The sequence below is a fragment of the Molothrus ater genome, chromosome 3 (assembly GCF_012460135.2).
Source record: "Molothrus ater isolate BHLD 08-10-18 breed brown headed cowbird chromosome 3, BPBGC_Mater_1.1, whole genome shotgun sequence".
Taxonomy (NCBI): Eukaryota; Metazoa; Chordata; class Aves; order Passeriformes; family Icteridae; genus Molothrus; species Molothrus ater.
Genome location: NC_050480.2, coordinates 44869964 through 44884420, shown reverse-complemented (window position 1 = coordinate 44884420; position 14457 = coordinate 44869964). Strand labels below are relative to the sequence as shown.

The following is a 14457-nucleotide window of genomic DNA, read 5'->3' as shown; positions in this document are numbered from 1 at the left end:
ATATCTTTTGTGGAATTCTTATAGTATTCCATTTGCTCCGTAAAAATATTAGATCTTTACACAAACTTATCCAAGAAATGCTGAAAACAAGTAAACTGAGACACTTTGCTGTAATTCACAGAAATTACTATTGCTACCTAGAACACAGCTTGAAATTCTCAGCTCTGTAATATGGACTGAAGGAGAAACACCAAAGAAACCCTAGCATGCATTTGGAAATGTCACTATTTGATTGAGATAAGTTTAAATACATATGCACATAGATTTCTTTTGAAATTAAATAGTGTACATTAGAAAATGTTTGTATCAGTTTATTTTGCTGATGTGAATTAGACTTGGGCTGCAATTAGCATCTGCTAAAATATACAATACTCTAAGAATGGAATTACAGATGTGGTTGAAACTATCACTGCAGGTGTGACATTTTAAACAGCATTTCCATAGTCACTCCATTTTGATATGCCTGTTCACTTCATCATCATACAGCATTATCTCACATTTTCCTTCAAGACATGTATTAGAACTGAGTTCTCAGTACATGAAACTGAGTTAACACTGCTCATATTACTCCCTACACTGAGCCACCTCTGCAGTCTATGTTACATCTAAAATTTGAATGCAAATTCTTTATATTTGAGGATTAAATATTTGTGCACAAATAATGTATTTTCCCACAGCAATATGAAAAGTCAATCTATATTTCAGCAAATTAACAAAGTGTGAGCAAGAAATTATAAGAAAAAATTGTCCTTATATAATTCACTTAATGCTTGAAAATCATACTGATTATTAAGTACTGATGTGCACTTAATTACTTTAATAGAATTGAAGATGTATTACTTGAATAATTTGCCTTGATGAAGCCTTGTTTTGTGGCTCACTCCAGCCTCCACAAGAACCCTAGGTTGTTTCCACTAGTCAAATTCCATTTGTTATATTTATCCAGTCCACACTATCAAAGTGAGAATTTATTCACTACTTCTCAGTTTAGAAGTCTCTGTAATGAAAACAATTCTTTTGAAAAGTGTCTAAAGTGGGTGTTCTTACTCTGCAAGTTTCTTTTCTCCAAAGAAATTGAAAATCAGCTTCACTAGTGGCATAAAGCTGAGCTAACATACTTACTACTTGAAGAGAAGAGAAAAAAATTTATCATTACCCTCAGCAGAAGATGTTTCTCTGTCTCAAAAACTGAAGACAATCGTACGATGTTGTAACTAGCATAGCTTTGCCATCAGCCAGGATAAACGTGAGAATTCTTGTACCTTGCACTTTGTATTTAAGAAACAACACACTTCATTTGCTTTCAGGTAAAAAGCTCTTCAGAGTAATCCCTCCTGAAAACAATAATTCTGGATGGCTCTTAATGCCAAATTTTCAAAATAATTTACCAACTAGATATAGTTAAATGTGTAAAAAAGGCCAAATTATTACTTCACCAGAGATACTCAAGGAAATTTCTTATCCTTACACTGATACCTGTTGTAGAGCTAAGCAGTTATCCTGAACGGCAAGGCAGACACACAGGTGCTTTTATGAGTGCATTAGTCCTGTTGTATGCAAGTATACAACACCTCCCTTGAGATCACAAATTTGCAAGCACATTGCTAATTCACAGAAAAAGACACTATAAAATTATTTCCCTTATTTCATAAATACATTAAAAGAGAGAAAGTGTCAGGGAGATTAAATGAACTCTTTTCACTATGTGTTATTCAGTTTCATCTTACTGCATTACTGTCATTTTCTCTGTAAAGAAAATACATTCAGGGTCTTCTAAATTTTGGTTCAAATTTAATAAATCCCTTTGATCAAGTGCTGGGGGTTCCCCACCTTGGTAGTTTTATAAAAAGCCGAAAAGCCTTTTTCAGATATGAAATGGGAACCAGGATGCCTTACTTCCACTAGGTTTTACATTGGGCAAGATTCTTTAATCTATTTGAGTCTGCACTGAAGCAGATTTACAAGTCTTCACTCATACCTGCTCAGAGACAAAAGGATGAAGCCAAGAGTTCAACAAGTATCTTAAAGCCATTTAATTTGTACCCAGCTTCAACTGAGAGCACATCCCTTCAGTAGAATAATGATTTTGGAACAAAATCACAAGAAAAATTATAGTCACTTGACAGAAGTACACAGGAACTGGAGTAATTTCTTCTAAAACTTTTGTTAGTACACTTCATAGGCTAGAACAGCTCAGAAGTGAACGACTTTAGCTTATCCTTTGAACAGCATGAAACTGCCTACAGCAATTTGCTCATTAATTTGACACAAAGCTTCTCTCTGGGCTTGGGCTTTAAGGTTTCCAGAGATAGATATAACTAAACACACTTGCATTAACCTTGTGTGCGCTATGCTGGGAAATGGCTTATCAAGAAATACATGTGTTAGAGTGAGGTGTCTACCCCTGTGAGCATGCAGCTTTACAGCAGCCAGCTTTCTACTGCATTAATTCACTGCACTTCCAGTCCACCATAAGACCTCTGGTAACACTCTGGAGTTACAGAGGGAGTTAAAAGCTGCTTTACAGGCCAGACTGGAGCTTCATGAGAGAGAATAATTTCATGTATGACAGTAAAGCCAGTATGCACTCCACCCCCACCAGAGAGGTTGTCTGGATTATAGAATCAGTCTACTAGGAAAAGTCTTTACCCAATTTAACTTGGAATGACACATTTAGCTTTGCTCTCATGGGAACCAGTTCTTTTAAAAATGGTTTAAGGACACATTTTGATGAAGCAGTCTTTCTGAAGCAAGATTTTGATGTTACTAAGTTCTGAATTTAAAAACAAACAGCCAAAAAAAAAAACAACCAAAAAAAAACCCAAAACCAAACCACCAAAACAGCAGATCTGATTTCTATTTATGCAAGTAATACTACATTTTCCATTAACAGATTATGAATGCTTCAGTCAAAAAAAAGCCACATCAGTGTCACAAATAAAATACTGGCAATAATATTTCATGTGTTGTGGAGTATGAGCAGAGGTGCCTGTATAGTACTGAGCGTGCTTTTTATTGCCGTTTTTTCTCTTTATAGCAAAATTCTTCATAGGAATAAAACAACAGAATCTAAAGATGCATAACCAAGCTTTCTCAGTCATAATTATAAATTGGACAAAATGAAAAGAAAACTTGACCATCAGTATGTCTTAAAAACACTTAAAATCAATTGTATAACAATTGATGGTTGTCATAAATACTAGATCCACAATATGGATAATGCTGTCATAACTGATACAATTAGCAAAAATTAATACTTAACTGCATTTATTGTTTAATAAATATTATAAACATCTACCTATTTATGTGAGATGACACAGATATTTTTGAGTACAGTAGAAACAGTGCAGAAAAGCCTAAGGCACTATTTAAACAATGTACTTACCTACAGGAGTCTCAGGCAAGCTCTAACTTGAGTCACTACTTACTACAAAGATGTAATAATCACAGATTAAAATTCTGTAATTTCTGGCTGAAATAAAATGAGACCAGTGCTATAGTTATGTTATTGGCCATATTTCAGAGGACACCTGAGGGTGCCTCTGGTCATGTGCAGCCCAAACTAAGTAATATGAAACCAAGGAGACCTATTATAGTCCAAGCTTTCAGAGAGGCCTCAAATATTTTCAAGGTGAACAAACAATTCTACATACATTTTACATCCACTAACTCTTACATAACACTGGTGTTAGAGATTACATTGAAGAAAAACACACATAAACATGTCCCACGGAGGGGAGTTATATCAGATGCCCAAACAAATATGTATGGTATACACAGACACATTAGGAAAGGCCTTAACAACACATTAAGCAGAGAATTGTGCTTTATTTGCTAATATCTAGGAAATATTGCTTTTATTCTGTAGCAGGTATTCTGCATCACTATATTTTGTATATTTGCAGCTACACACAGCATCACACATTATTTATCAGTATTAACTATCTTACTGTCATGCAGTTTAAGATTACAGTGTCTATACTGGAAAAGACAGGGTGGGTTACAGAATGGAGTTATAACGTTAGACAGCAGGGCTCAAAACTGAAAGGCAGTAATCATACATTTATATTACATGACTCTGTGATCAAATTTAAAGAGATAAAAGTCACTGTGGGAACATGAAATTTGGTAGGACAATTCAGGAGTGACCAGATTTTACATGATCATGTATTTGCCTCTTTTTTTAGTTTTTTTGAGCCGTGCAAGTTGAAGGGTCATGAACACACAAGGTATCAAAACAGACAGGTTAGACTCAGTGGCAACATGAAACATTTGGGATCAAGTGAATAAAAGACAGAATCACATACCCATTTTTCCACATCAACTAGCTGTAGAAAGAAAAAGCAAGAAATCAGTAAATCTCTTTCCTTAAGTACAGCATATCAAAGTCTATTTTGAAGTTAACATTTCATATTTTCAGAAATGTATCTAGTATGAAAGAAAATGTGTTCTATTCTATAGCTTCTAGTAATGAAGATATTCTCCTGGCATCTTCTCTTTAAAATGCCAATACCTCACTTTCTGTCTTTATTTTGTGGAAAGCACTTCAAATTCTAGAAGTCAAAAGTGTCCCTCTAAAATCGGATAACAGGCAGCAAAGGAAGACTGATGCTGAATTATTTCCACACTGTATTCAGTACCAACCAGTCAAAAATACAGTATCCTACAAATATAGAAGAATATCCTACAAATCGTCTCTCCATTTCCTCTTGAGTAAAGCTCTGCCATTAGTGAACATCATTCACTTGAAAAGGTTTCATTGCTGCTATTCATGATTTGTCATTTTAAAGAATGTTATAATATTAAAGTTAAAATTAGGGGTACCTGTAAAACCCTGACCCTACAACCTGCAGCATATGAGAATATCTTGCATAAGAACAGAGAACAGCACATAAAAATGTCATCCATTTCTTCTACAGGGAAAGTGAGAATAGCTCCAAAAGCTTAAGGTTTTACATTACCAAAACTGTTTCAGGACTCATTAAGGAAACAGATTTTAAATTACTTTCTCTAAAAAGTCTTTGGACTATTTTACAGTCTCAGATAGGATTGATAATATCTACTAGAACACAATTCAGTTACTAGAACAGTTAGTATGCCTATTAAATACTTTGTTGGCACCAAGAGCAGCATATCTGTAGCAGATTGCTCTCTGGACTTTGCACAGAAAATGCTGCAGGATATCATGCCTTCAGTGGTTTTACAGTATTCACATATTGACCTTTTGTTAGCAGATGCCACATAAAAGTTAAATAATTTAAGATAGCTTAGAGAAAAGCAGGAGCAATTTTCAAAACCAGTAATATCTGGATGTCAACTTGCTTGTGAAATTACTGTAATAAAAGGCAATGTATTTAGTTCTCATCTGTTAAAATAGCTCAATTGAAAGTGAACTTTCTCGCTTTTAATATATATTTCAATTAAAGAGCAGCTTTATGTTTTTGTTCAGTGCTACACAAAATTCTGATTTGCCCGTATTTATTTTCTTAGCAATCTTTACTGTGACTTTTGTTATCAACCACAGCTGCAGAAATGCCTCCTCAAAGACATCTAAATGTATTAAAACAGATACAAGATAAGAAATTATTTGATAAGATGTCAGCAAGTTATAAAAGTAAGCAATGATTTAAATCTAAATGCAACTACACTTTCTTAAAAGCAACTACACTGTCTTAAAAAAAAGGAGCAAAGAATAGCCAAGTTAGATTTATGTACAAGTACTTCTTTTATTACCCTGCCTTTGATACATCCTTTGTGTTGCTAAAATTTTATACGCTCTGAAAACAGCACTGCAAGCAATTTGCCTATGTGGCAATGCTAGAAAGAGGTGATGCATGCTTTATTGCCCTGCTTTGAGAAGAAAGTGCTGTCCCAAAGCGTAAGTGAACAAGGCAGCCTCAACTGTTATCAGAGAACCCACTCAAAGCTCAACAGCCATTATCAGTTTCACAATTAATTGCCTTATAATTGCTGAATTGTCCACTTACTTTATTTTTATGGACACCAGATAGCTTCGTGAGTCATGTGCAGTATTTTCCAAGTTTTTATACACTGCACACACTAATTCTGCATTGGTAAATTCATGTTTAAATAGAATGGGTCTCAGGACAGCCACTTGAATCGTGCATGTACACTTGTCAAAGCATACAGTTTGACACCTACATGGGAATGATTATGAATTTATCCAGAGATCTGATTCTGAAAGTGTGATACAGTGCATAGCACAATAAGATCCTCCATATGTAATTACAGCTGTATTTTATAGGCCTTCTGCTGTGAGCTTTGTCAGAGCCCTCCCAGGTCTTGCTGTGCTCCTGTTTCATCTGTGGGAGAGTCCTTTGAGTGACTCAAGTCACAAAAAGACATTTCTTTCTTACAGGCCACTTTGACACATATTCTAAGACTTTTCTGTGTAACTTACTCAAATAAAATTTTGTCTGCTTTTGGAACCTATTCTGGAAGACTCGTGACCTTGTCATTTAGTATCTCCCTTGGAGGAGGAAAAAGGCATGCTGGAATATTATATTTACTCATCTGGAAATTTCTAGGAACACAGGTTAGGTAAAGATAAATAAGATTACTCATATCCAAGAGCAATTGTCCTAATGTACACAAAATAAATGCAAAGCTCACATAAGCAGAAATTAAATGGCTGATACCTCAGTCTAGCACATGTTTCTAAGATCCAAGCTATGATTCAGAAAACAAGCAAGCAAATGCTTCACAGCACATCTAAATACAGATTCTGTTTCACACTGACACCTCCATCTTTTGTCTGCCTTCAAGACTAGCAGCCACAGGGACCCTTTTCCCTTGGATTTCCCAGTACCCATCCAAATTCAGGAAACACTAAGATTCAAAGCTTCTGTTGCTATATATGCATTGGTCATTAATCCAAGGGGAGAAGTGAAAAAAAAAACAAACCAACATACAAAACAAAACAAACAGAAAAGTCACATACACACCAGAGAGTGAACAAACAAGCAAACAAATTCTAACATTCTCTTCCACTAGACCACATTTTATTACCTCTCTTTTTTGAAATGCTTAATTTTCTTGGACTTGAAATTACCTGTTCTACATAAATAATTCAGGTTTTGCCGACTTGTTCACCTGTTAGGAGGTGTAGATCTTTCAACTAGTCTAGGATGGTTTAAAACTCAGGATGGGCTGGGGACATAGTACAAAGGGACTGGCAGTCACTTCTGAAGTTACCTCCCGCTGTGGCATCTCACAGTAATTGCTTCATTCCAATCATACTTTACATTAGACACAGTCCAAAAGAACAGTACCATCATTTATTTAATAAAGCACGGGAATTTTTGCCTAATCAGAAAAAACACCCAGATCCCTGGAATTCAGTAACATTTTTTCATCCAGCTCATTTTGTCTCCTGACCATTAAGTCATATTTTTTGGAAAAATAAAACGTTTACGTATGTATATACTGATTTTTTTCCTCTTTTTCTTTACCCAAAGAGTATCTGGATTTACAACACTTCCTCCAGCAGAGGATGCAGGATCCATATTATAACATATATACCTCAAAGGCAGTGTGCTACTTAGAAAATTTTTTTTCCTCATGCACCTGAGTACTCAAAGATTTTCTGGGGGAAAAAAGAAAAAAGAACATGACCCTATCTAACACTGGATATCATAATTTAGTGAGTACATTTCCATATGACAATTCTGAGTACAGGAATTATTATCTTGCCATGAGAACATGAGAGTTAGGAAAAGACCGAAGGATATATCATGTCTGGGATTTATTTAGTGACTGTGAGCTACTTATACTACAATAATCATTTTACAGAAAGCTACTAATTTGAGCTCAAAAGAATTACTGCTAGCAAGTAGCCATCCACCTAAGTTAATGAGTAAAAATTATGACACTTGAAACTGGAGAGCAGTGGATAATAAAATGGTACAGCACCCATATATCTGGGCATCTAAAATATACAAGTAGTGCCATAAAAATAAACCCAAGGATTACAAGTTTTGTTCTAAGAATCAAGCAAAAGATCAAAGATGGCATTTAGAATGATGAAATAATCTCCCTCCTTGAACTAGAAGAGAGCACTATACTACAGTCTTAATACTTCCCTTAAAATTTCAGGTTGCTTTAGTAAGAAGAACATACAGCCAATTATTTGGCTAATAATTTACTGCTATGCTAATCCAGAAAACTCAGATTGATCTGCACTTGCTGACTCCTCTTCAGGGGCACATCAGAGCTCCAATCTTTTCAGTCAAGCTTTCATTTTAAATGCATTTAATCCAAACTAGAAAGCTGGTTTTTTTCATCATTTTTTCCCAAGCACTGCAGATACCCAGAACTACACTAACCAGACATAAAAGCCAGTTAAAAGAGCAGAAATGTTATTCTGCTCCCCCAACTTTCTCTTTATCATAAGGAGCCATGAACTAACTGCAGAGAAATAAAGAGGGATCTTGCTGGCATTATAAGGAGTTTTTTTCATTTTTTAAATTTGACAGAAAGCAAGATCACAGAACATGTGCTGAATATCCACTAATATAGAGGCATTAATTATGAGTGCACAAGCTACAAAGTAAGCTACTTTAAGCCATGAAAACATCCTCCCATTCCTAATTCTGGCTTCTGTATTCTGTTTTCTTTCATCTCCTTGAGCAGCACACAAAAACACTAAGGAATTTTATTTCACAGTGTATAGGAGAATCTCAGCTGACTCTGGATAATCACATTCTCTACAACAATTTATGAGGACTGCCATGATAATTATAATATATTGCCATGATCCACACACGGGATTGTGACTGAAATCTCAATGAAGAAATGTGTATCATTCACTAGTAGATGTTATACCTTCCCCTGCACTTAAACTCATTTATCTTAACCAAACTCTTATTTTAAAAGTTGCTTTTTTTTTTTTTTCCATTTCTCTCTTGTGGAAACTGAGAACATATAGCAAAATCTTTGTCTAAAACTTTAATAAAGATAAGCAAGGTGAGAATAAGTAGAATTGAACTACATTCCAAATTGAATTGTATTCTTTACTTCTATTACAACACTTGATTAGCTTCATCGACACCTTGACTTCCTGAATTTAATATCTAACAAGCTAATTAATGATATGCCTTCTGTTCCAGCCCAAGGCTGTCTTTCAGTGTAGGTTTTTGTCATCAAGACACTGCAAGAGCTGTGCTTTCATGTCTATTTGCTTTAACTCCTTCTCTGCATGTAACTTAGATCAAAAAATGTTACTGGTAAACAAAATAACTTCTCTCCCCCCAACATCATTTTCTACTGACCATCACCCTAGAAAGAAAACTTTGAGCATATTAGCACTCCAAGGGTCATGGTAAGGCCAGAAAAAGGCTTGCTGCTATCTATGTCCAAAATAGGAAACTTGTCTAGGATAATAAAAATGTTTTATTTCATGCCAGGCATCCTCATCCCAAACATGGTACATACACTAAAGACGGGCCCATGTGCCAGGCCAGAAGTATTTGTGTGTCACAATTCTGTGATTTGAAATAGATGCCGATTTTATTCCTGTCCTTGCTTGACCCTGAGGATAAGCAGAGTGCAAAAACACTGCGCCTGCCATTCTTGATCTTTTCCAGTACTTGCAGTTGATCAAAGTGCAGTTGATCAAAGCCAAGCCATATTCTTTTTGTGCCTTATTTGAAATGGCCTGCTAACAATCACTTCGGCTGCTAAATAAGGTGCACGGAGGAGGAGATGACAGTATGTGTTTCTCTTTAAAAGCTCCATGCTTTTTTTCCCCACTGTTTTACTTCCAGTTCCTGTTTGCAGTATGGCATCACTAAAATGTGTAGTCAGTATTTTAAGTAGAATAAGACTCTAGCTCATCTCTTCATAAAGTTTTCTACTGGTATCAAGTATGTATGTCCATCTACATGATACAAAAACCCACACAGCATTAAACACTAAGATCTTCTTCCTCTCCTTCCTCTTCCTTCTGTCACTTTATTTCATTGCAATAAGAAGCACTTGATTCATGTAAACTCAAAAGCCTGGGATGGCCAACCTTGCAGTAAAGACAAGCTAAAGTTGTTGGACATAGCAAATCTGTCCCTCTTTATAACACACCACCATCTGATAAAGAGTTACTCAAATCATTTATTAAGAAAATTACTGAGCATTGTTATTTCAAGTGAGTTATGACTGGTACCTGTAGCCCACCCTTAGACTAATGAAAAAACTCAAAGTATAGAAATAAAAAACTATAACTTGGCCCTTTTGCCCAAAAGTTTGATTAAGAAAATTTTCAGGTCAGTAATAGGGAACTAAAACAGCTCTGGTTTGTTATATCAAGAAACCTCTGGTTCATTTCTGCTTCTTCCTTCCTACATGTGGGGGTTCTTCTGGCAAACATTTGAAAATGAAAACATTTTCAGCCTGTCATATTCACAGCTGCTGTTAGCTTTCAAATAGGTTATTAACTAGGCTACTGTAGTGTGAATCAGAGAGCTTAAATTTTCAAGAGTGCATTTAACTGCCAATCTTCATACTTCTTTTTAAGGAAGTACCTTGGTAACTTGGCTTATTCATTAACATACAGAACACTTATTAAAAGAAATGGGAGGTGTTACCTCTTTCCACTGGCATGAGAGAAGAAATTACTTCTGCCCTCCTCCCATGCTGAGAAAATGACAAATCTGCCAGCTCTCCGTGTTATCTTGCTGCTTACTAATACAAAGTAATTAATGAATTCAGAGTTCCACAGCTGGAGATAGGTGATTTGAATATTCAAAAATCCACCAGCTACAGTTGCATTCCTATCCCAAAATGGCTCCATTCTGTCTTAGAAGCACAGGAAAGCTTTTCAGCTCTGTGAGGACGCACACATTTTCCCCATCCCTTAAACACAGAAGGATAACTATACATGCAAGACACTTGCATGTGATGATTCCTTCACACAGCTCTTCAGATCAGAGGATAAGGGCTTCACTTTAATCCACAGCAAAGACTATCCTACACATGAAATTAGACAGCAGTTTGCTGGCCAGTGGCACAGAAAACAGATTTTAATAAAACAAGGCACCAGGAGGAGTGATTAATCAGCCATGACTGGATGATTAGATGGGAGTTAATAAGCTCATGATGCAATTTAGCTAGAACATTGCCTTACCAATGGGTATTTTGCAGACAGCATTTTCCTGAAAAATGAAGTTGTCAACTATTGGAGTAGAGGTTGTGAAATTAAATTTTTTCATATTACAGAAACACTTCAGCTTTGAATTCATACACAACGTGTGCAACCAAATGCTTTCATTCTCCTAATAAAATCTGACGTAGATTTATGAGTACACAAGTCTGAAAAAACTCCTAGCCTTAATTAAAATGCTTTACCATAATATTACTGAGACTTTTAAATAAAAGATATTTTTGATGTCTATTTTCTCTTGTTGTATATGAGTTATTTTTGTATCCGTTTCAGTGCTTCTCTAACATAATTGGATTGGAGAGTAGGGAGAGGAAAGGGGAGGGCAAGGCAAAGATTGTGATATTTGGAAGAAAATACAGACATTCTAGAAGTAATGTTACTAAGGAAGGAAAGAAAATATGGATATTATTGTCAGTAAGCAGACAGCTCTGTCAGTAAGTCAATCAGCTCTGCACCAAATTTAAGCTCTCCTGTTAGTAACAGGAATGAGACAAAAATGTATAGAAACAATCAGTCTCACAAGATAGGGAAAACCATGCAGCAGAGCCAAAAAATCACAGTATAAATAAAGGAAGTAAAAGCTATTAAAATAAATTAACAAAAAAAAAAGGAAAAAATGTATATTGACACTAAATAAACAGATACCTGTTTTTAAATGTTGTACTCTAAAATCAGTGCAAAAATCAGTGCCAGGTTTATATTAGAAAGACCATTAACTCAATAGTAGTCCATTTATTTGGTTGTGCCAAGGTGCAGAACAAATGAAACCTTTAGCTAAGCACTTCCCACAGACTGAAGTCTTCACTCAGACATGAGTGAATGTTATGTGTTTGCATCACTCCCTTTAATAATCACATTGACAATCCCATTTTGGCTCTCTGAATCTGACTTCGTGATTAGTCCAGTCTTGCTCTCAGTTTGAAGTGATCCAATAAGACAAAAGAAAAAGAAAGTGCTGGGAATGAAAAATCCAGTCAGAATTAGGAAGCGAAAGAAAGGAAATTTCCCTTTGTGGAATGCAGTTGGACGATAAAAAGGAGATCGTTATGAACCAAAATTTCCCAACTGTTTTAAATGCAAGCAGAATAAGCATGTAAGAAAGAATATAGAAAATGCTTCCTACTCTACTATATTTAAACCAACAGGTATATTTGCAGCTTTGAATCCTCAAGAGATTTACATGTCAAGTTACATGGAAAGGCCCTAAACACTATCCCATCCTATCTACAAAAGGTTTCAAAGAGTGACCTGTGGTAAAAGACATTGTGTATAAGACGCTAGGGCGAAAAAAGAAAGCGGAAGAATGAGAATAAGAATAAGAGAGATTTCATGTAACAAAATAACTTTTGTACTTCACTGATAAACTATATCAAGCAGAAATGATCAATTTTAACCATGTAGATCCACAAATCAGATTATTTCATTAATCTCTTGCTTAAGCTTTTACTTGTGTTAAGGCATAATTTTTCTTTACACTTTTTACATCAAAACAATAAAATCTTGAAGTGATCTATGAAAATTATTCTAATATCACTGGGAAAAGTTGGAAAAGTTACTGGAATTAAAGAAGAAATCTCAGTAGAAAGCTTATTGCATGTGCTATTTCTTCTCTCAACTCATACCATGGCATACATGAGTTGAGAAAGGACTCAAACTGGGTATGGTCAGACATCTGAGGTACAAAAAGGTTGTGCAGTCTCAAAACTCAGCAAGTCTGTGTTTTTCCACCCAAATCTCTCAGTTCCCTAAAAATGTTTTATTTTATACTTTGCAGCATCCTGGAATACTCAGAGTCACAAGAAGCACTGGAGTCTCATATTGCTTGCAGTAACACCAAGAAAGCACACAGAAAGAGAACTGTGGTCTTCTGGGCACAGGCAAATTCCAGCTGCCTCATATGTCCCTATGAAGATCTCCAAACCCACCAAGAAGCTGTTTCTTTAGGAGAAAAGGTTTGTATTTCCCTAAGTAATGTACCTAAAAAATAGTGGCATATGGCTGAGGAGAGAGAATATGAAACCCCACCTGAAATTTCTTGGAACAGCCAAAGGATTTAATCAGTTACTGACATTATTAAAATCTGGGCAAATGCACAAGTTCTTTTAAAGAAGCCAAGCTATACCCAGTAAATCACTTATATTCTTACAAACAAACACCACCTGGAAATGGAATTTTACAGGAAGAGCAAAACGCATGAATACCTAGATAACTAAAATAGTTTGTTGCCAAATGACCTACATATACACTAGACTATGTCAATTTACTACATTAACTAATCACCAGTAAGAAAAAACAGGATTTCCAAATTTGTCACTTTGCTTCTGCTATTTGCTTACCGTTATCTTGTGACTCATCCCACTATTTTTTAAAATAGAAACATCTTTCAAAAAAAGTGAGTGTTCTGCATATTTGTCAACAGACTGTCAGCTATCAAAGGCTGCCTCAGGAGTGGAAGCTGCATGTACCACCATCATTACAAGCACAATCCACTCTATCAGCAGTGTCTGCAGAAACAAGCATTACCTACATTACCTAAAATCATATACAACAATACAGGACTCCCCAAACTGAAGCAGATGACACCAGCCAACGTAATTAGAACACAGGTTTACTAGCAGAAGCCTGAATACCCTTTATTCTTGTCAAGTTTCTTTTCTTTGCTCTGTTTACTTAGAAGTACATCACTTCCATAAAGAAAAATAAGGCTTGAGCTTTCACCCCTATCACATAAAAAAGGAAATCAATGTCTTATCTATTTATACACAGAGGGAATAGCTATTATTTAAAAGACTATAGGGTTAGTTCAACTAACTGTTGAACTAGCAAATGCTAAAAAGACTGTAGCCTAGGCAGAAAGAGGAGACTGTAGGGGAAAGGGAGGACAATTTTCAGAGTTCAGCAATTATCATGTTTGTAAAAAAAAATATTTATGGATCAAGATCAAAAACCTAACTATGTGGGGATAAAACTTCCCTTTCTCACTTACCATGTACTCTAAAAAATAGGTCTCAATTTTCACTGGAAAAATGAAGGACAGGTGCATACAAAGAGGTCAGGAAGCATCATAGAGAGCACATCCTGTCTTTTTATATGTGTGTGTGTGTGTGTGTGTGTGTGTGTGTACATGTATATTTATCAGGCATGCTTTTGAAGAGGAAGAAGTCAATCCAGACTGCCTGCAGGAACACAGCAGGAGCCTTAATTGCTGCTGAGATCCTGCAAACACTCAAAAATGGATCCTCCTGGCGTGGGACCCACTCCCCACCACAAAAGTCAGAGGCAGC

At 35.7% G+C, this 14457-nt stretch overlaps 1 protein-coding gene across 1 annotated transcript in view; it reads right to left on the bottom strand.

Moving 5' to 3' along the window:
* RYR2 (ryanodine receptor 2) overlaps positions 1-14457 on the bottom strand; it is a 385720-nt gene that overhangs the window by 245622 nt on the left and 125641 nt on the right. Inside the window, 1 exon segment of the mRNA XM_054514420.1 lies at positions 4308-4328. Within this exon segment, the coding sequence (XP_054370395.1) occupies positions 4308-4328 (21 nt within the window).